This window comes from Felis catus, chromosome D1 (assembly GCF_018350175.1).
Source record: "Felis catus isolate Fca126 chromosome D1, F.catus_Fca126_mat1.0, whole genome shotgun sequence".
Lineage (NCBI taxonomy): Eukaryota > Metazoa > Chordata > Mammalia > Carnivora > Felidae > Felis > Felis catus.
The window spans coordinates 6,648,578-6,672,090 of NC_058377.1; the positions used below are offsets into that span (position 1 = coordinate 6,648,578).

A 23,513-nucleotide genomic window follows, 5' to 3' on the forward strand; every position below is an offset into this window, starting at 1 on the left:
AGCTTATTTATTATTTAAATTTTTTTTTCAACATTTATTTATTTTTGGGACAGAGAGAGACAGAGCATGAACGGGGGAGGGGCAGAGAGAGAAGGAGACACAGAATGGGAAACAGGCTCCAGACTCTGAGCCATCAGCCCAGAGCCTGACGCGGGGCTCGAACTCACGGACCGCGAGATCGTGACCTGGCTGAAGTCGGACGCTTAACCGACTGCGCCACCCAGGCGCCCCAAGCTTATTTATTTATTTAGAGAGAAAGTGCAGGTGTGCGCATGCGAGCTCAGGGAGGGGCAGGGGGCAGAGAGGTAGGGAGAGAGAGAGAATCCCAAGCAGGCCCCAAGCTGTCAGAGCAGAGCCCGATACGGGGGTCTGTATCACGATCTGTGAGATCTTGACCTGAGCTGAAACCAAGAGTGGACGCTTCACTGACTGAGCCACCTGGGTGCCCCAGAATCAACCTATTTTTGTATCAGTTGATTTTAGCCGGTTGATTTTAGTCATGAGGTGAGATTGTAGAGGGATCAGTTAATCATTTTATAGTTTATTCAAACAGTAGTAGGAAACCATTGGAGGATTTTAAGGGTACAGCTCATATGATGTGATTTGTTTTATGGAGATCACTTTGGCTGCTGTTGGCTGAATGGTTGGTTTGGAGAGGTGCAAGAGTGAATTTGGGGAATGGTTTAGTGTGTGTTCTGGAGCCCAGCTGCCTGTTTCCACTATATACTAGCTGTGTAATTTTGGGAATGCTACTTAACCTTTCTTTGCCACAGTTTCTCCACCTGTGAAATGGTGATAAAAAGAGTATTTCTTTGAGAGTTGCTGTGAAGATTTAAATGAGTAAAAACAGCCTAGAAAAGTAACTGGCACATAGTAAGCAATCAGATTTTCCTATTTTGTTGTTATTTAGCAAAGATTTATATGTTTGCTGCATCCTGGGCAGTGAGCTACATACCACTATTAAGGTAAAAGCTAAAAATAACAGGTGACAAGTTCAAATGAATATGCAGACAGAACTTTGAGTTATATTGATGTTCCTAAGATTCTGTATATAAAGCAATATTTGGGCATTGTTACAATATTACAATTCTGGAGATGTCTTACTTTGATTTCTCTGACATTTTTTATAACAGGGGCTCCATTAGGTACTAAATGAATCACTGGGGAACATTTTTTGATAAAAGAATCCTCGATATAAGATTCTGTCCTTTTGTTATAAGTTTCCCTACTCTACAGCTTGGCAATTAAGAAATTAACTTATTGAACATATTGTATTAACATTAAATATATTTCTATAATATCAGCTTTATAAATTCAGAGTTTTAATATACCAACTTATGAGAGCTTTCGTTTTGTTTTTTTAAATAACAGAGATACAGTGGTAATTAGTGTGTAAATACAGTGACTGTATGGGGGAAGCTAAGAGATTTGCTAGTATTTAAATGACTAATTTTTTTTAAAGAATAGTTTGCATATATTCTGGTAAAGAATTAGAATTTACACTTGTCGCTACATGAGAAAGAAATTAATAGTAGTGAACCTTGGGATGTGGGATTAGAAGACGGGAGCTTGCTTTTGTAATTCAAAATATCCAGTGAGGGGATGCCTATGTGGCTCAGTCAGTTGAATGTCCTACTCTTGACCTCAGGTCAGGTCTTGTTCTCAGGGTCATGAGTTCAAGAGTTTAAGCCCTGTGCTCGGCGTGAAGCCTACTTAAAAAAAAAAAAATCCAGTAAATAGAGATTAAGGAGGAAAACAGACAGAGAAAGTAAAATAAAAAAAGAAACAAGTGTATGTGTGACAACAGCTTACAAAAAATTCTTGGTTCTTATGGATGGATTCAGCCACCCTCATCTTGGTGTAGCTTGATCCATGGAAACTATTCATGCAGAACTTGACGTGAGTTTTGTCTTTGTTCTTGTTCTGGTATTCATGTTCGTTTACTTTTATTTTTACAGGGATGTGCATGCAGTCTGTCTCTGGGATGATAAAGGTCCAGCAAAAATTCATCAGGCTTTAAAAGAAGATATTCTTGAGTTTATCAAGCAAGCACAGGCAGTAAGTGCTGCATCTTTGTATTAAGTTTAAGACTTTTCTCAGAGAATTTCCTGTTTTCTGATTTTGAATGTAGGGCTTCCAGAAGTAATTTTAAAATATCACATTGACTTTGGACATCTGTTAATTATTTTTTTTTAAGTTTATTTATTTAAGCAGTCTCTACCCCCAACGTGGGGCTCGAACTCATAACCCCAAGATCAAGAGCCGCATGTTGTACCAACTGAGCCAGCCAGGTGCCCCATTTTGATTAAAATTTTTAATGAGATGATTTGGATTTGGTTGTTTTTTCGCCCCTTAGCGCCTTTTCTGTTAAGAGAGTATATCATCCTCCATTGAAAGATGCTGTAAAGAGGCTCCTGGGTGGCTCAGTCAGTTAATCGTCCAACTCTTAGGTCGGGTTCTGTGCTGAGCATGGAGCCTGCTTAAAGTTTCTCTCTCTCTTTCTCTCTCTCTCTCTCTCTCTCTCTCTCTCTCTCTTTCTCTCTCTCTCTCTTTCTCCCTCTGCCCCTCTCCCGCTTGCACATGCACATGCTCGCTCTCTGTCAAAAAAAAAGATGTAAAGAGTTCAATTTTTTATATGTTCTTTAGAAGTCCCCACCCCCACTGTTTTTTTGTCAAGTGTCAGTACACATGAATCAGTTTTTTTCTCACAGCCTGTATCTCTTCTCAAGCTGATAGTAGTTTTCTTCAATTCCAGATATTTCTTCAACTGTAAAATCCTTGCATTGTCCTTTACATTGCTGCTGCTGAGCTGAAATTCACTCTTGTTTATAATATATAGAAATGTTTTATAATATTGAAATGAAAAAAAGGTCATTCAAAGCTCTTTAGGTTGGGGCGCCCGGGTGGCTCAGTTGGTTAAGCATCTGACTTTGGCCCAGGTCATGGTCTTAAAGTTCATTGTCTGAGCCCTGTGTCAGGCTCTGTGCTGACAGCTTGGAGCCTGGAGCCTGCTTCAGTTTTATTAAAAAATATTCTTTTTAATATTTGTTTTTGAGAGGGAGGGAGGGAGGGAGGGAGAGAGAGAGAGAGAGAGAGAGAGAGAGAGAGAGAGAGAGAGAGAGAGAGAGAGAGAAAGAGAAAGACAGTGTGAACGGGGGAGGAACAGCGAGAGGGGGAGACACAGAATCCAAAGTAGACTCCAGGTTCCCAGTTGTCAGCACAGAGCCCGACACAGGGCTTGAACTCACTAACTGTGAGATCATGACCTGAGCTGAAGTCGGATGCTTAATTGACTGAGCCACCCAGGTGCCCCATACTCTTAACACTTTGAAGAAGGAAGGGCCTGAAGACCTGAGATTATTTTCCTTTCTATAAAATGAAGTTTTGAAAACTACAGAGCTAGAATTTTTTTATTCTTTAGGTGAATTTTTATGTCAGTTTCTTATACAACATTAGCCAAAGTTGTCTGCTAGAAATTTTGTTAAATACTGATAGCAGCCTAACATTTTTATCCTAACCTAAAAAATGGTCTTTTTCTATATAAGATACTGAAGTTACGTGTATGATTGTTATATATTTAATTCTACTAATAGCCACTACCATGATGAAAAAAGAATCCTGTCACATGGCGTGTTACTTACAAAATGAAATGTTTTATTGATAACATCATTAATTCTGTCATTTTGATAAATGATTTTTTAAAAACTATAATTTTATAGGAAATTATCTTTTAATGAACATAAGTAATATTTTTATGCTTTGCTTAGAAAAATAAATGTTTTGGTATCAAAATTTAATGAAAAGTATACTTTTCTAGAACTCATTTAGAAATATAGTTTCTCCTTGCCTTGGAAGCATATCACCTTATCTGTTTATGACTTTTGGTGAATATAAATTATATTTATTTCAAATTTATAGGCCTTTATCCTTCATTTTCTGGAAATGGGCTCATAAACAATCACCTTACGTATTGTTAATAAATGTTAAAAAAATACACTTTACGCTGGAAAACAAAGTAAGTTAAGTGTTTCACTGTAATATGATCCAGTGAAATCTGGAATGTAGACCTCAGAAAAACCCTGAGGATGATGATTAGTGTCACTGATTCTGAGCATTTAAATTGTAGGAGTAGTAATGCTAGGCATAGATGTATGACTTCTAAACCTTTAAGAGAATTTAGCTTTTTGAGTTATTTTACTAGTCAGTAGTTAGACTGAACTTAATCTTGTTAGGGAAGACCAGATCTCTTAAACAGGAGAGATTGTTTCTATCTGCAATAAAATGTTTATAGCATTATATAAAATGACAAAATGGAAAGTGAAAAATAAATGTACAAGGCTTGGGAAGTTATTTGGGTATTTAATTTTTTTGTTATTTTGTTATATTGATGTAAGTAGTTTTTTGCTCTTAATTGTATAATTTAGCAATTGGGGATAGGGTCACCTGATTTGGCCTAAGTTTAGCTACCCTCCCCCTGCTTCTTTTTTCTCTTAAAGTGGGTTTCACGCCCGATGTGGGGCTTGAACTCACAGACCTGAGGTCAAGAGTTTCATACTCTACCTACTGAGCCAGCCAGGGGCCCCAGGCCTTGGTGTCTTCATGTGCCAGCAGGTGGCTGTTGGCTCTGCAAGGACTGGATGATCCAGGAGAGCCTCTCTCACAAACTTGGTGTTCGGTGCTAGCTTCCATCTGGGCCTTTCTCTCTCAGGTGGTTTTCCATTGTTGAGGAAACCAGCCTCAGAGGTGATACTGAAATCTGCAAGAGCTCCTCAGGTCAGTTTGGAAGTCTCACGGTGTCGCATCTGCATTCTCTTGGTCAAAGCCTGTCACAGGATCAACCCAAACCAGTGGTGGAGAAATAGACCCCACCCTTTAAAAAAAAATTGTGATGTAATTTACACCCCAGAAAATTCACCCTCTTAAAGCATATTTTATATATTCATAAAGTTGTGCAACCATCATCCACAAATTCTAGAACATTCTCGTCACCCTAAAAAAAACTGTACCCCTGATCAGTTAACCTGCCCCCTCATTACCCACCCTCCACAAACTCTAGCAACCACTAATCTACTTTTTTTTTTAAGGTGACTTATTTATTTTGAGAAAGAGAGAGAGATGTGAGCATGACCGGAGCAGGGACAGAGATGGGGAAAGAGAATCCCAAGCAGGCAGCACTGAGCCTGTTGTGGGGCTCGATCTCACAACTGTGAGATCATGACCTGAGCCGAAACCAAGAATCGGATGCTTAACTGACTGAGCCACCCAGGCGCCCCTAATCTACTTTCTCCTTCTGTGCCTTTGTTTGTTTTGTGCATTTCCTACAAATGGACTCATGCAATATGAAGCCTTTTATGACTGGCTTTGATTGACGATAATGTTTTCAAGATTAAACTACATTGTAATAATTACCTTTGTTGCATTTCTTTTTATGGCTGAATAATATTCCACTGTATGACTATACACCAGTTTTTTTCATCTGTTCATCATTGGTGGACACTTGGGTTGTTACTACTTTTTGTCTGTTTTGAATAATGCTTCTGTGAACATTTTTGTGTAAGTTGGATTTTTTAAATTAAGGTATAATTGACATTAGCTTTAGGTGTACAGTGTAATGATTTGATGTTTGTATGTTTTGCGAATTGATTACAATAAGTTAGTTAACATCCATAACCACACATAGTTACAGAATTTTTTTTTCTTGTGATGAGAACTTTTAAGAGCTCCTCTTACCAACTTTCTAATATCAAATACAGTATTGTTAACTGTTGTTGCCTTGAAGGTCTATGTTCTTGCCAATGGCAAGACTTCTTTTTGTTTTGTTTTGTTTTTAATGGCTGGGAAATAGTCCAATGTGTATATATACCACATTTTCTTTTTCTTGGTTTAAAATGTTTATTTATTTTGAGAGAGCTCAAGCAGGGAAGAGGCAGAGAGGGAATCTCAAGGGGGCTCTGCCCTGTCAGTGTGGAGCCCAATGTGAGGCTCATTCTCATGAGCCGTGAGATCATGACCTGAACTGAAATCAAGAGTTGGGTGCTTAACTGACTGAGCCACCCAGGTGCCCTTAACATTTTTTTGTCTTTGATATACTTCGGTTGTTTCCATATCTTGGCTGTTGTAAATGATGCTGTAGTATTCATTGGAGTGCATATATCTTCTCAAGTTTGTATTTTCATTTTCTTTGGGTAAACACCCAGAAGTGGAATTGCTGGATCATATGGTAGTTCTGTTCTTAATTTTTCGAGCAACCTCCATAGCGTTTTCCATTGTGGCTGCACAGTTTACTTCCCACCCACAGTGCACACGGGCTCCCTTTTCACCACAGCCTCGCCAGCACTTGTTATTTCTTGTCTTCTTGATACTGGCCATCCTGACAGGTGTGAGGTGATAGCCCATTGTGGTTCCGATTTACATTTTCGTGACGATGAGCATCTTTTGAATGACCTGTTGGCCATCTTATGTCGTCATTGGACGCATGGGAAGGTCTGCCCATTTTTCACTCTAATTGTTTACTATTTGCTGTTGCGTCGTAGGAGTTCTTTGTGCGTTTTGGATACTAGCTCCTCGTCAGATAGGTGACGTGCAATGACTTTCTCCCATTGGTAGGTTGTCTTTTCATTGTGTTCATGGCTTCCTTTGCCGTGCAGCAGTTTTTTAGTTTGGCGTAGTCCTGCGTGTTTATTTTTGCTTTTGTTGCTTTTGGTGTCCTATTCAAAACAGTCATCGCCAAGAGCCGTGTTAAGGAGCTTATCACCCGTGCTTCTTCTAGGAGCTTTCTGGCTTGTGGTCTTACGTTTGAGTCTTGAATCCATTTTGAGCTCATTTTTGTGTGTGGTGCAAGAGAGTGGTGCAGTTTCCTTCATTTGTGTGTGGCTATCCAGTTTTCTCAGCACCATTTGTTGGTACTTGGTTGTCCTTTCCTCATGTATATTTCTGTCCTTTCCCCATTGTATATTCTTGACTCCTTTGTTGTAAATTAATTGACCGCATAAGTGTGGGCTTATTTCTGGGCTCTCTTTTCTGTGCGTTGATCTGCGTGTCTGTTTCTGTGCTAATACCGCATGATTTTGATTACTGTAGAGCTTTATCATATAGTTTGAAGTCAGGGAGATGATGCCTCGGGCTTTGTTCTTCTTTCTCTAGATTGCTTTGACTATTCTGGGTCTTTTGTGGTTCCCTACAAATTGTAAGATTGTTTGTTCTTTTTCTGTGAAAAATACCACTGGACTTTTGATTGGGATTGCATTGATTCTGTATATTGTTTTTGGTAGTATGAACATTTTAATGCTATTATTTTTCTATTCCATGAGGACTGGATGTCTTCCCATTTATTTGTGTCTTCAGTTTGTTTCATCAATGTCTTACCATTTGGGGTGTACAGTTCTTTCACCTCCTTGGTTAAATTTATTTTCAGGTATTCTTTTTGATGCAATTGTAAATGGTATTGTTCTTTTTTTTTTTTTAATTTCTCTTTCTGATAGTTTAAGTATATAGAAACGCAACATTTTTGTATATTGATTTTGTATCTTGTGTTACTAAAACTAAACTTAACTGGTTTTGACAGTTTTTTAATGGAGTCTTCATGATTTTTAATGTATTATATTACCTACAAATAGTGACAGTTTTACTTCTTTTTACTTGGATGCCTTTTATTTCTTTTTCTTGTCGTCTGGCTTGTATGGGTGTTCTAAGACTTCCAGTATATGTTACATCAAAGTGACAACAGTTAGCATTCTTGTCCCGTTCTTGATCTTAGAGGAAAAGCTTTTAGCTTTTCACTGCTGAGTATGATTTTAGTTATGTGTTTGTCATATATTGCCTTTATTATACCGAGGTAAATTCCCTCAATACCTGCTTTGTTAAGTTTTTATCATAAATGGATATTGGATTTTGTCAAATGCTTTTTCTGCATCTATTTGAGATGATCATATGATTTGTTAAAAATGTTTATTTATTGGGGAGGCTGGGTGGCTCAGTCAGTTAAACATCCAACTTCGGCTCAGGTCATGATCTCATGGTTTGTGGGCTCAAGCCCCACGTGGGGCCTGTGATGACAGTGTGGAGCCTGGAGCCAGTTTCAGCATCTGTGGCTCCCTCTCTCTCTCTGTCCCTCCCCCGTGCGCGCGCGCACGCTCTCTCTCTCTCTCTCTCTCTCTCATGTTTATTTTGAGAGACCAAGAGAGAATGCACACTTGTGAATGTGAGCGAGGACGGGGCAGAGAGGGAGAGAGCCTGGAGTGCAGAGCCCAATGCAGGGCTTGATTCCACTAACTGAACTGTGAGATCATGATCTGAGCCAAAATCAAGAGTTGGACGCTTAACCAACCTCACAACCCAGGCACTCCAGTTATATGAGATTTATACTTCGTTTTGTTAATGTGGTGTTTCCCATTGATCGATTTGTGAGTGCTGAACTAACCAACATTGCATCCGTGGAATAAATCCCGCTTGATCATGGTGTATGGTCCTTTCAATGTATTGTTGAATTTGGTTTTCTAATATTTTGCTGAGCAGTTTTGCACCCATGTTCTTAAGGGATATTGGCCTATAATTTTCTTCTTTTGGGCCATCCTTACCGGTTTTTGGTATCAGGGTAATACCAAGCTCATTAACTGAGTTTGGAAGTGTTTATTCCTCTTCTGTTTTTTGGAAGAGTTTGAAAAGGATTGATATTCTCATTCAGTGTTTAGTAGAATTCACCATTGTTGCCATTTGGTCCCAGACTTTAGTTTGTTGGAGATTTTTCATTAATGATTCAGTCTACTTGCTAGTGATTGGGTCTGTTCAGATTTTCTATTTCTTTTGTCTTCGTAGATTTTATGTCTTACGGAATTTATCCATTTCTTCTCTGTTGTTGAATATGTTGGCGTATAATTGTTCACAGTGTCTCTTATGGTCCTTTGTAATTTTTTTTTAAGTAGGCTATAGTGTGGGGCTTAAACTCACAACCCTGAGATCAAGAGTCACGTGCTCTACTGACTGAGCCAGCCAGGAGCCCCACTCCTTTGTACTTCTGTGTTATCAGTTGTAATGTCTCCTGTTTCATTTCTGATGTTGTTTATTTCAGTCCTCTCTTTCTTGGTGAGTGTACACAGGTTTTTTATGAACTTTTTGGGGATATGGATATTTATAGCAGCATTATTCATGATAGCCAATAGGTGGAGACAACCCTGATGTCCATCAATGGACCGATAGATAAAATGTGGTATATCTATAAAATGGGATAGAATTCAGCCATAAAAGGAATAAAGTAATGATAGGTCCTAGGACTTGGGTGAACCTCAGAACTGTTATATGAAAGAAGTCAGTCATAAATGTCTACATATTGTAGGTTTCCATTCATGTGGAAGTCTGGAACAGGCAAATATATAGACACCAAAAGCAAATGAATGGTTGCTTAGGGCCAGGAAAGGGATGGATGGGAATGGTAGTGGGGAGGATAAAAAGGTGATAGCTTAAGGATAGAGGGTTTGGGATTTTTTTTTTAATGAAATATAGTTGACATATAACATTTGATCAGTTTCATGTATACATCATGATTTTATGTATATATCAAAATGATTGCCGTAGTAAGTCTTTGTGAATGTGTTTTTTTCTTGGATATATACATGTTTTAATTTCTTGAGTATAATATAGTTTGTACAGTAAATAAAATACTCTATAGCATGGCTATGTTCTGTTATTCTTTCAAGCACCTACCTGTATTTATTTCAAATTCATATAATTCTTTTTTTTTCCAGCGAGTACTGAGCCATCAAGATGATACAGCTTTGCTAAAAGCATACATTGTTGAATGGCGAAAATTCTTTACACAGTGTGATATTTTACCGAAGCCTTTTTGTCAACTGGAGATTACTTTAATGGGTAAACAGGGCAGCAATAAAAAATCAACCGTAGAAGACAGTATTGTTCGAAAAGTAAGTTTATTTTTGCTTTTTGTCCCCCTTACTAGTCTTCAGAAAGAGGGTTATTTTACAACTTTAGGAAGTAATTTAGACTTTAAGTGGGCTTTCCTACTTCACGTATAAATTCCTTTTAAGTTCTTGCTGGGTTTTACTGAATAATACTGTCTTTCTTCCAACCGCGTTGAGCTGCACTTCTGTTTCGTTATCCCACGTGGTGTTCAGTTGTGGGTCTGTGCCTTCAGACATCACTGCCTTTTCCTGGTTTTATCTTCTGTATTCTGTTTCCTTCTTCTCTCTTTGTACTTTTACCTTCCTATAGATTACTTTTTTCCTCTTTCAAAAATCTCTCATTAGATTACCTTCTCGTATCTTGGTGTTTCATTGTGACTAAGCTGCTATTATGTTTTTCTTTTTACTTGATTCTAGTTATTGTGAACTCATGTACTGTTTATTTTCATATTTTGCATAGTTTCTAGTTAAAACTTCTGTGTCCAGAACTCCTTGTGATTTAATTGAAAGAACTCAGCTCTGAAAGTGGAATCTCAGGTGTTCTTTTCAACTCTTCAATCCTTAATGACTTAAGCTCCCTGTCCTCATTTCTCATAAGTATTCTTGCTTCTGAGAATCAAACAGAAACAGATTTGAAAAGTGAAAGAAAAGTACGAAATGCCTCTTGGACTTTAAACGACTTGCTACTTGCTGAATGCAAACTCAGGCCCTCAGATAGTTGCCTCGGCATTCCTGCCCCTTCCAAGCTCTAAAATTTGTGCTGATGTCGACAGGGATGCTGTAAATTTAGACACCCAGTGGTTCTCGGGTGGTAGAAATAACTGCAATGTGAGAAATTATCCCCCTCCCCCCAAAAAAAGAAAAATACTTCTACGTGCTTTTTAATTTTCAGTTCCATAATCTTGTCCTCTCTTGTTTTTCCGTTATTCTTTTAATTTTTGCCATCCCCTACTGATTACAGGAATCAGCATCACTTAATGATTAAGACCGTAGATTCTGAGACCATAGTTGTTGGATTCAAATCCCAGTGTTGCCATTAATGAGCTGTATGCATGTGGGGAGTTAGCTTTCCTCTCAGTGCCTCTGAGTCTGCATTTCTAAAAAGGAGATAATAACACCTATATATCGGTATTGAGGATTAAATGAGTTACGTGTGGAAAGTACTTAGAGCAGTGCTAGGTACGTAGTGAATGTTACATACCTGTTATTTTTGTCGTTATTGATGCTACTGTTGTTGTTAATATATTTTCTGTATCTGACCCAGTTACTTGGAATGGTAATACATATGGATATGTGTGTAATATTTCCATCATTTAAATGGAACATCTTTTAGGTGGATTTGTGTGTGTTTTTTAAGATCTAGTATCAGGCAGGTTTTCATTCAGCGCTTTTTGCATTTATTGCGTGTTCGTACAAACCTGCACATGAGCATTCCAAACACTGACCAGTATTTCTGAAATGTAGCCTTGTAACTGTAGGGGAGGTAACCTTTTCCAGGTATTACTGTATTTAATTTTTACAACAACCACTTAAGATTTGTATTCTTACTTTTACTATTTTACAGATGGGAAAGCCAGTGAATAAGTAATAGAGCTGGAATTCAAATCCATTTACGTTAGATTTTGAAATGTGTTCTTTAACATTTACCATGTGTTTTTTTACCAAATTTAAATACACTAGTTCCCTGAAGTATTCAAGTGAATATAGGCCTAAGAATGTGGTTTCCTTTTTTTAGTATTTATAGCTAAAGGTTTTGTGTGTCTGTATGGTACTTAGTATATTAATAATTGCAACGATTTCATACTTCTTTTTATCCTAGCTCATGCTTGATACATGGAATGAGTCAATCTTTTCAAATATAAAAAACCGACTCCAGGATAGTGCAATGAAGCTGGTACATGCTGAAAGATTAGGAGAAGCTTTTGATTCTCAGCTGGTCATTGGAGTAAGAGAATCCTATGGTATGTTCTGAACTTTCCTGATCATAATTTTTTCTGGAAATGCTGAGACAGTTACAGAATAGTACTGCCAGAGTTATGTGTACTAGCATAGAGTCACGTCTATGTTCAGTGCCAGATGCTGTTAAGAGTACACAGAAGGCATGAAATCTCTTCATGGCCACATAGAAAAACCCTTATTTGTGTGGTTAATACTTGTTTTCTCCATGTCACTCATTTCTTGGCTGGCAAATCCTTTTAGTGACCTGAATTAGAGAAATGTAGATTTGATTCTTTAGCTCCTAAAGGTGGTAACTAATTTTGTGCTTATATTTTCAGACAGTATGTTTATTTCATGTACATACTCCTCTCTGAACTTTTCAGTTTCTGGCAGTGCTCTTCTCATTTATTATTTAAGTCAGAAACAGTGTTTTCTCTGAGAATACTCCTCCTCCTCCCTCTGTCTTCTAGCTCATCTGCATCCTCTGTTTCCTCTTGGAGGCCTTCCCTAATTCCCAGGCTAGCTTAGGTCCCTCTCACATTGATTCATAGGACCCGTGCCTCCCTGTCATCATAATTTAGTTCAGTTAACTTTGTTGTTGACACTGTATCTTTACTGGATGTAGGACGTGGGCACAAAGTACTCCTCAGTGAGAATTTTTTGTATTTTTTTAAAAATTTTTTTTTTAACGTTTATTTATTTTTGAGACAGAGAGAGACACAGCATGAACAGGGGAGGGGCAGAGAAAGAGGGAGACATAGAATCTGAAACAGGCTCCAGGCTCTGAGCCGTCAGCACAGAGCCCGACATGGGGCTCGAACTCACGGACCGCGAGATCGTGACCTGGGCCGAAGTTGGACGCTTAACCGACCGAGCCACCCAGGCGCCCCAAGAATTTTTTGTATTAATGAACCTGCAGTTATCTTTGATTGGCTTTCTCTATTATCCCCATACTTCTTGAGATATCATAGTGTTTAGGCTTTCATTAGCCATGTCCTTGAAATTTATTCCTCTTATATCAGCTACCACCAGTTTATACTGTGTAAACTCTGCTTCTGGACTTTGGAAACAGTTGTCTTATAGTGACCTTATTACTATCATTTAACCCATGTACTGTTCATGAGATTAATTTTAAAGTAGTATTTTATTTGATTTTACCCATTTAGTGGTTACACCATGCTGAATTCAGGTTACTTAACCTGAGATTCGAGACTTTCCATAACCACTCGTATTTTTTTTCTTTTTGAGAGAGAGAGGGAGAGAGAGAATTCCAAGCAGTTTTCATGCTTTCGGTGTAGAGCCCAACATGGGGCTCAAACTCACAAACCCAGAGTTCATGACCTTAGCCAAAATCCAGAGTCTGATGCTCAGCTGACTCAGCCACCCATGTACCCCTCCACAGCCACTCCTAACTTCCCATTCTACCTGGTCGTTATACCTTGACTTGGCCTTGGGGTTTTTGTACTTCAGATTATTTGCTTATTTTACTAGCTTCTGTGTAAATTCTAGTTTTCCCTTAAGACTCATCTCAAATCTCATCTCATCTGTGAATGGTTTCTTGACCATCTAGTTAGAAGTCATGCCCTTTCCTATGCAGAAATACAATAGCCCGTGTTATCTGTACTGTTTGTCACTTTAGTGTTTTATGCTGTTACCATTTTAAGTCTGTTATGGAGAAGGGTCTTGTATTATATGTTCTCTTGAGCGTTGTCACAGTCCCTTGCACATAATGACCCCTCACTATTTGTTATTTCAATTATTGTACTCAAAATACTGATTTGAAACATGATTAGAGTAAAATTTTGTTTTCTGTTTTTCAGTTAACCTTTGTTCTAATCCTGAGGATAAGCTTCAAATTTATAGGGATAATTTTGAGAAGGCATACTTGGACTCCACAGAGAGATTTTATAGAACACAGGCACCCTCGTATTTACAACAAAATGGTGTACAGAATTATATGAAATATGTAAGTCGGAACTTAGTATATGTGATAATTTCAGCTGTTCTCTTGATATTCTTAAAAATGATTGCTATTTTGCTTCTGGGCAGGCAGACGCTAAATTGAAAGAAGAAGAAAAACGAGCACTACGTTATTTAGAAACAAGGCGGGAATGCAACTCTGTTGAAGCAGTAAGTAATTTTGTGATTATGTATTCTTTGAGATTCTTTGAAGTACGGTAGCCAGGGGATGGCAAATGTGTGGTGCAGGTCTTCTGACTCCTTTCTCTCATCTCTGGCCAACATTACTAATCGAGGACAGTCTCTCCCCTGGTATCCCGGCTTCAGCGGACACCTTATTCAGAACTTGTTGTTCTTTTGAACTGACGTGCAAGACGCAATCTATTTGCCATCCCTGCTCCAGGCTTCACTACATTTAATGTACTTAATTTTTAAACAGTGTCCTTGTATTGTTTTATGTGTATCCGAAGTTAACCATGTTTGTGTTGCAAGTAAAATATGTTCCCTAGAGATATAGTGGATCCTTATAATTCACGATAATTATGTTCTGTAAAGTGGCTGTGATCACTGAAATAGTGACCATGGAGGGTATTTTTTCTTGTTCTGAGAGGATGTTTTCAAACCTTATCTTGTGAGATAAAATACTACTTGATCAGAGAACATCAGTCTTTATATTGTTATTTTGGTGTTTTTATACTGTAATTTCCTCAAAAAAAAAAAAAAGTGAAACTGATCAGAGATCATAGCCATGTTCTTTTATCTGTCCTCGCTGTTTTCTTCTACATGGAGAATGACCTTAACGTGCTGTCCTAAGGAAGTAAGAATCAAGCTTGCATAGAGTCTCGGAAATTGCTCACGTATAGCAGTAGTGTTTCCTGTAGTTCTTTTCAGTCTTTGGGGATGAGGAACTAGATTTAGATTTGCATTCCGGGTGGCGACATTCATGTTTCCCTGTAACCAAACATTTTCAGCTATGGATGGATTTATTTATTTATTTGCTTCTGACTTTTCTTTGGCTCTTCGGTCTTGAATGATAGTCATGTTCATTCTTTGTTCAGAAATCAGGCTGAGTTAGATTTTTTTCCTTTGGTTTTTATGTTTGTCTTTTCATAATATACAGTCTGTGTCCTCTTTTAGTGGTTAAAATAACTCTCGTATTGGTCAGGAAAGTGGGCTAATTTCATGGTTATTTGTAGGAATTCTGTGTAGACCTTGAAAGCCAGGCTTGGGCTTCATTCAAAGTGCAGGGAAGGCCAATGAATGTTTCTAAGCAAGGTGCCTCGCTCAGCGCTGTCCTTCAGAGAGAGGACATGACTGGATGAAAGGTTCATTGGAATGGGGAAGAGAGAAGAATAGGAGGTAGGTGGTTTTTATGATCATTCATGCTAGGGTTTGGGAGCACCAGATAGGACTGTAGCAGTGGGGGCATAGCCCAGAAGAGTGGAGAGAAAGGCTTCCCAGAAATGGAACCTGGTGTCTGTGGGTGGGGCTAGATATTAAAGGGAACTGAGTCCGTCCGGGTGTTTCTGGGGCTTTGGCCTGGGGGAAGAGTAAGTCTGGATGGTGCAGAAGAAATAATGAGTGAGCGTGAGGAGTTTGAGTTGATCATTGTGCCTGGAGCGTCTGGGTGGGGATGTTGCAGTTTTGTAAGGTAGCATTGTTTTTCTGCTCTGGTTTATACAGCTTAATTTGTATTATATGCATATGAGACTTCAGGAAATTCAGCTATAGATGGTCTAAGAATAAGAGAAAGCAAGAAAAGGAGAATGAGAAAGGCAGAGATACTCAAATACACATGACAGTTTGTATAGAACAAGTGAGCCTCCCTTTCTACTTTGAAACACATACACACACACACAGAAAAAGTTAAAATAGAAGATGTGAATTTGCTCTTCCACAGTTAACACATAGTGTGAGGATCTCGTCAAGCTGAATGATTCTAGAGTTTAAAGTTAAGTTTTTTTGTTACTGTTTTCAACAGAGACCCTAAGTGCAATATAGCATGCTTCCAGAGAAATTGCACTTTATTGGAGATGTTGGAGGTCTTTTTGTGTGGTTTGTTTTTATTTTGTTTCAGTTTTCTGCTTATTTTTCAAAATTAAAATATACTTGATTCAAGAATAATGTATATACATAAAAGTGCACAGAAATCTCAAGTATGAATTATCACAAAGTGAACATACCTGTAAGATCACCATAACAAGAATTACCAGCAATTCAGAAATCTTTCAGAAATCTGTCATGCCCTCTCCAAATTACTGTTGCCATCTTTTTCTTCAAAGGTTATCACTCTGTTAACAATAGATTAGTATTCATCAGCAACCAATGTGTTGTTTGTACAACAACATTTGGTGCAGAGGACATACCACGTACAAAACTGTAGGTTTGATTATAACTTTGGGAATTTCAGGCTTAATGCAGATGCATTACTATTTGTATACCTCACTGAGCTGAGGCCCTGATACTGTGTATATAATATTTGTTACATTGCTAATTTACAGTTTCTGTTTTCAGAGAGAAATGATGTGTTAAATTGAAGTATGTTGTGATGGAAGGAACAGTAAACAAAAACTCACCAAGTCCTGATACAAATAAAGTATGAACAGTATTACTATTATTTATTTTTTTGAAGTAGGCTTCATGCCCAGCATAGAGTCCAAGATGGGGCTTGAACTCAAAACCCTGAGATCAAGACCTAAGCTGGGATCAAGAGTCAAATGCTTAACCGACTGGGCCACCCAGGTGCCCATGAACAGTATTATTTGAATAGTTAGTAAGAAACAAGTCACTTTCCAGACTACAAATAATTCAAAGCAGACTTACTGTCCTAAATTCTCTGAGAAGAATTTCTAGAAGTCAGAACATGCAGTGCTATGTTCTTATATATCAAACTATTCTTTTTAATGGAGGACAGTCATAGGGAGAATATATTTTACTGTTACGGTCACTTCGTATGGGGTACACAGTAGTGCACTCCAGAATTTAAGATTAAAGTAAGTATGTTTTTGGCACTTTTTTCTCTCTGTAAATTAGCAATTTATTATGGTTAATCAACTTTAGTTAGTATGAATCATCCTCAGTTTTTTACACCTGATTAGTTTTTAACATATGCAGGAAAACACGTTTTTGGACCTGTTATGTTTTCTATAATAGAGGAAATCTCACCCAGGTAGTACCCAGTTGTGAGGCCAACCCTAATAAAGATCAAATGTACATTCAAGTAATGTTAATATAGTACTAAACAGCTTACTGGATTCTTTCATTGTTTATAAGAGTTTTATTTTGTTATCCTGCGTATTTCAAGCAGCTGATGATATCATTTGCAAATGATGATGCTTACTTTTTCCTTTCTAATGTTAATATCTCCTATTTCCTTCAATGGACTAAATCTATTAATAGGTTTAGAAAAATGTTAAATATTGGGGGTCTTTGTCTTCTTTCAGTCTTTGATGGGAATATGTCCACATTTTCATCACTAAGCATGGTGTTGGAGTTTGGCATGATGTTTGCATTTTGTTAGGTTAAGAAGTATTCACTTATTCATCTTTTATTATGAATATTATCAGAAATTTGTATACCATAGTCCTAAAGCCAGTATCTTATTTCATGGAGAAACACCAGTGTCCTTTCCACTGAAATCATGAACAAGGCAAGGGTGCCCACTATTTCTATTTCTGTTTAACATTGTATTGTATGCAAAGGTATCAGCCTTTGCACTTAGACTAGAGAAATCAATTGCAGTAATAAGAATGGGCAAGCAGAAGTAAAACTCTAAGTTTAGAGATGATTTGATAGTGTATTTGGAAAACTCCAGACCATCAGTGATAAAATTAACTCAAAAAATAAAGCAGTTCAGTAAAGTAGTAGGATGTAAAAATAATGTACCAAACTAATAGTCTTCCTATGCATAAATAATAAATAGAATATAATATTAAGAAAAATCTCACTATGGTAATAACAAAGAAAACTAAATGCTTGGGAATAAATTTAACAAGAAATGTGTGAAACCTGTAGGAGGAAAACTTTTTACACACTCAAAAAGACACAGAAGTAGACTTGAAATATTGGAAAGACTATTCTTTTTTCTTTTTTTTAATTTTTTATGTTTATCTTTTGAGACTGAGCTCAAGTGGGGGAGGAGCAGAGAGAGAGAGGTAGAGAGAGAGAAATCCCAAGCAGGCTTTGCGCTGAATGCGGGGCTTAAACTCACGAACCCGTGAGATCATGACCTGAGCCAAAACCAAGAGTCAGTTAACCTAAGACTGAGCCACCCAGACTTCCCAAGACATCTATTGTTATTAAATTCTGTGACTCAGAATTATAAAGATGTCAGTTCTTCCCTAAATGAATTTACAAATTCACCATAATTCCAACAAAAATACAACTTTAATAAAGTTAGGACAAGTTGCTATGAAAGTTTGTGTGGAAAAATAAACATGTAAGAACAGCCAGGAAAATACTGGTAAAGAAAAACTGTGTAGAGCAAGCTCCATCAGACATTAAAACATCTTCTGTAAAATAATGTGATATTGGCACATGAATGCATAGTGGACCAGTGGGATCGGGTAGAAAGTCCAGAGTTTTATGTGAAAAAGGTTGGATCTCCAATCATTGGGAGTGAAGATAAACTTTTTAAAAGATGGTGATGGGAGGGGCGTCTGGGTGGCTCCATCCATTAGGCCTCTGACTTTTGGTTTTGGCTCAGGTCATGACCTCATGGTTGGGGAGTTCGAGCCCCACGTCTGCACTGGTGGTGCAGTGCCTGCTTGGGATTCTCTCTCTCATTCCCTCTCTCAAAATAAATAAACTTAAAAAAAAAAAAAAAGATAGTGATGGAACAACTCGGTAGCCATTTGGAAAAAGCTGACTCTGTATTACAGCATTCAGTCCTACAGGCCCTAGAAGAGTTCCTCTTTAACTAACTTGGTGTCTTTTTAACATGACTCAAAATTCAGAGTCAGTAAAAGAAAAGATTGATAAATTTGACTAGATTTTAAAAATTATGAAAAGAACCATAAAGTCAAAAGGAAACTGACAATCTGGGAAAACATATTTGTGACATATATCACAAAGAGGCCTCTTAGCCCTGCTATATAAAGATCTTTGAAAAATTGAGGAACAAAAAATGAGTAAGAACCTGAAAGAAAAATATTGGAAAAAGATACAGAGAAATCACAGAAATATATACCTAATAATGGCCATTAAACACAGAAAATACTCAAACTAGGGGTGCCTGGGTGGCTCAGTCGGTTGACCATCCGGCTTTGGCTCAGGTCATGATCTCACAGTTTGTGGGTTCGAACCCTGCATCGGGCTTTGTGCTGACAGCTTTGAGCCTGGAGCCTGCTTCGAATTCTGTGTCTCCTTCTCTCTCTGTTCCTCCCCCACTCATGCTCTGTCTCTCTCTCCTTCAAAAATAAATAAAAGTACTAAAAAAAAAAAAAAAAAAAAAAAAAAAGAAAGAAAATGCTCAAACTCATTCTTTTTTTTTTTAATTTTTTTTTTTTTTAACATTTATTTGTTATTGAGAGACAGAGAGACAAAGCATGAGTGTGGGAGGGTCAGAGAGAGGAGGAGACACAGAATCTGAAGCAACCTCCAGGTTCTGAGCTGTCAGCACAGAAACCCTATGCGGGGCTCAAACTCACAAACCGCGAGATCATGACCTGAGCTGAAGTCGGATGTCCAACCAACTGAGCCACCCAGGCGCCGCTCAAACTCATTCTCACAGGAGATTTCCACCTTATAAATATGGAGGGAAATTGATAATCACTATTAGACAAATATCACAGTAGTAATTGTAGAAAAGTTTCACTAATGGATATTAAAGTTAATGGCCAAAGTTTGAGGTGAAATGGACTACTTTAGTAGTTTCAAAGTATATTCCCCCAGACAGTTACTAAGGGAAAAATAGTAACTTTACAATGGAGAAACCAGGAGACCTTGTCTTTGTCAGGTGATTAAGGTTTACATTACCAGTAATAGGACATATTGACATGATGTACCTTGAGAGGATGCACTGAGAAGAGTACCTCATTTCTGTGGTATTCTCATCAAAACTTGAAAAGTGCCAAGATGAAGGGTGCCTGGGTGGCTCAGTCGGTTGAGCGTCTGACTTCAGCTTAGGTCATGATCTCACAGTCTGTGAGTTCGAGCCCCGCGTCGGGCTCTGTGCTGGAGCTCAGAGCCTGGAGCCGCCTTTGGCTTCTGTGTCTCCCTCTCTCTCTGCCCCTCCCCTGCTCATGCTCTGTCTCTCTCTGTCTGTCAAAAAATGAAAAAATGTTTAAAAAAAATTTTTTTTTAAGTGCCAAGATCAAAAAAAAGAGACCCAGGAACTGCCCCAGCCCAGGGGGCACTGGTGAGCGTGTAGATAAGATGTAGGAATAGGGAAGAGACCTCAGTGGGAGCACGGTGAGTTTAGAGTAAGGTCTGTGGTTAGGTGATGTAGTGTGCTGTTTTCCTGGTTGTGATGGTTGTGCTGTAGTTATGTGTGGGACGACTGTTAGGGGAAATCGGGTAAGGAATGTGTAGGCGCTCTATGCTCTTTTTGCAACTTTTTTGTAATGCTAAAATCAAAATAAAATGTAAAAACAGATTATGAAGAATGCCTTTTTAATTTGGAAAGCATCAGTGAAGTTGATCACATGGCATTTTCCTTCATTGAACTAATTCAGTAAACCACATTTAACAGAGTTCCTAACGTTACACCATTCTTCCATTTTAGGAATGAACACAAAGTTCCATTTTTGTAATGGATAAACATTTGTACCCCAAAGGGATTTTGACATATCCTATGTAGCCAATAAAGTTACTGCCAGGATCTTCCTCTCAGTTTCTTATGTGTAGAATGTTTAAATGTTAAGTTTATTGTATAACAAGAATAATATCTTTAGGATCCTTTGGTAGATTTATCCTAATTCAACTTTTACTTGAAATTGCTTGTCGTTAGTAAAGCAGATTATGACAGAGACGAATCAGTGGAAAGTTAGTAATGCTGTGAGTTATTTAGTTATCACAACATACAGATGCCCATACACAAAAGGTGGGAAAAAAGTGGAGAACAGTTGAATTCTAGATTAATATTTTTGAACTAGGATAACTCATTTTGAGCTGAAATCTCTAGGCCAGAGGTTTTCGATGGAGGTAATATCTACCTCTAAGAAGTGTTATCCAAATTTGTGGAGGGTTTTTTTGGTTGTCACAGTGATTTTTAGTGAATGGGGTCAGGAATGCTACATGTCCCAGTGCTCTGGTGGTCCCACATAAAGATTGGATCACATCCCAAAAGTAACGGTCAGTGTCCCACTGGCCACTCATGTAAGGGAGCATCTTGTTTATGCTTGGGTCTAAAACTGAATTTTATTTTACGTATAAACCAAAATATTTTTGCATGATATTGATAATACACTTTATTTTCCAGGGATAATATTATTGTATAAATTGGGGAAAGATAATATTTTTATTGCTGTTTGGCATTTAAAAATTTTTTTACTGTCAGAAACTTCCGTCACTTGTAGTGGTACTGCTCATGGTGTCTGAGTCACCAGCATACCTGTGTGGGACTGCCTTTCTAGTTGTCGCATTCCCAGCAATGCCACATACAGATGAAAGTATCTGACTGCTCTGTTGTATCTTCTCATTTGGTTGTGCCCAAGAATTTACAGGTTGAAATACATACTGACTTATTATAAAGAACTTTCCTTTGATGTCTGCTGTATATTATGATTAGAGAGTTATATCAATGTTTTTGAAACAATATAGGTAAATTTCATGTCAGGATTTGCTGTATAAAGGGCTGTTTGGTCTGAAAGCTTTGGGAACCAGTGCTCTGGTATTGGAGAGCCGTGAAAGTTGATGACTAGGGGATCAAAGCTGCACTTGGGGAAGATTCATCTGCCATGGTGTGTATGACCTTTAAAGAGGCAACTTGCAACTTTTGCTGCAAAAAGCAACTTGCTTTTAGTTGTTAATACTGCAGTAAAACGTTTTCAACTAGGTACGTGATGATAAATGAATGGAAAGGAAGGCATGTAAGAGACATTTTGAAGGAATAATTGAAAGAAATTTTATTTTATTTGTTTATTTTCAAGTAAGCCCTATGCCCAGTGTGGGGCTTGAACTCATGACCCCGCGATCAAGAGTTGCATGTTTTACCAACTGAGCCAGACAGGCGTTCCCTAAAAGACATTTTAATAACCTGTAGGATGACTAAAAGATGTTGAGCCTGAGTTATTAGAATAATCTGACAGTAGAGTCAGAGGGGAGCTAGTTGTGAGAGCCCTCTCCAGTTTTTAAAAGATTGTATACTTAGAAGACTCCAGGGTGTTTTAAGTTAGAATTTTGGGGAAGGCAGTGTGTATACATAATAGAACCCTACTTACGAAGCCCTTGGTGAAAAGCAGTGAAAAATCATTGTCTTCAGTGTCCGGTATGTAATGATGAGTTACAGCTTTTGTTGCCTGGCTCCGAACTAGAGCTTTTTCCACTGGACTGCTTTTCTTCCAGTGGGATGGCCCGTGGGATAAGGGTAGACATTCTACAATCTAAGGACTTGTTCGTTTGTTTGTTGGTGAATATGCCCTGGGTTTATTGAGGAATGGGATCCTGTAGCTAGAGATCACAATCCTCTAGATTTTGTTTTGTTTTGTTTTTTTTCATTAGACCATTTGAATGTGTGTTTACTGAGCACTCAGTTATTCAGTAAATATGTAGTTAGTCTCTGTTACTGATGAGGGAGGAGAGGGAGTACCTCATGGACGAAACAAAGTCCTGCTTCCTACAGAGTTAACATTCAGATAGAGAAGGATGTATAAAGACAAGTAAACCAGTAAGTAAAAATGACTTCTAAAGAAGTTTTATTCAATTTATTTTAAACTAAAAACAAAATACACTTTTCCTACCCTTAATCCACTGCCTCTTGCAACCATCAGTCTGTTCTCTGTATCTATGAGTTTTGGGGTTTTTTCTCTTTCCCTTTTCTAAGATTCAATGTATGAGGTTAAGCATTAGTTCCTTAAGCATCTGACTCAACCTCAGCTCAGGTCTTGATCTTGGGGTTGTGAGTTCAAGCCCCATGTTTTTGTTTGTTTTTAAAGATCCTACATATGAGAGAATTCATATGGTGTTTATCGTTCTCTGCCTTATTTCACTCACCATAATGCTCTCAATGTCCATCCAAGTTATTACAAATGACAAGACCTTATTCTTTTTATTGGCTGAATAATATTCCATTGTGTATATCTATGTGTGTGTGTGTGTGCGCGCATGTGTGTGCGCACGCATATACCTATATGCACGTACACACACACCAGTTTCTTTATCTTATTCATCCATTGATGGATACTTAGGCTATTTCCATATCATGGCTATTGTAAATGATGCATTGAATAGGAGGTGCATGTGTCTTCTCGAGTTTGTGTTTTCATTTTCTTTGGATAAACACCCAGAAGTGGAATTGCTGGATCATATGGTAGTTCTTAATTTTTCGAGCAACCTCCATAGCGTTTTCCATTGTGGCTGCACAGTTTACTTCCCACCCACAGTGCACACGGGCTCCCTTTTCACCACAGCCTCGCCAGCACTTGTTATTTCTTGTCTTCTTGATACTGGCCATCCTGACAGGTGTGAGGTGATAGCCCATTGTGGTTCCGATTTACATTTTCGTGACGATGAGCATCTTTTGAATGACCTGTTGGCCATCTT

General features: G+C 38.1%; 1 protein-coding gene across 4 annotated transcripts in view; it reads left to right on the plus strand.

Moving 5' to 3' along the window:
* Positions 1 to 23,513, plus strand: part of CUL5 (cullin 5) — a 97,855-nt gene that overhangs the window by 37,117 nt on the left and 37,225 nt on the right. For all 4 annotated transcript variants that reach the window (XM_045038028.1, NM_001246321.1, XM_045038026.1 and 1 more), the window contains 5 exon segments: positions 1,959 to 2,058; positions 9,741 to 9,917; positions 11,734 to 11,875; positions 13,673 to 13,818; positions 13,902 to 13,982. In XM_045038028.1, coding sequence (XP_044893963.1) covers positions 9,861 to 9,917; positions 11,734 to 11,875; positions 13,673 to 13,818; positions 13,902 to 13,982 — 426 coding nt within the window. In that variant the 5' untranslated portion in view covers positions 1,959 to 2,058; positions 9,741 to 9,860.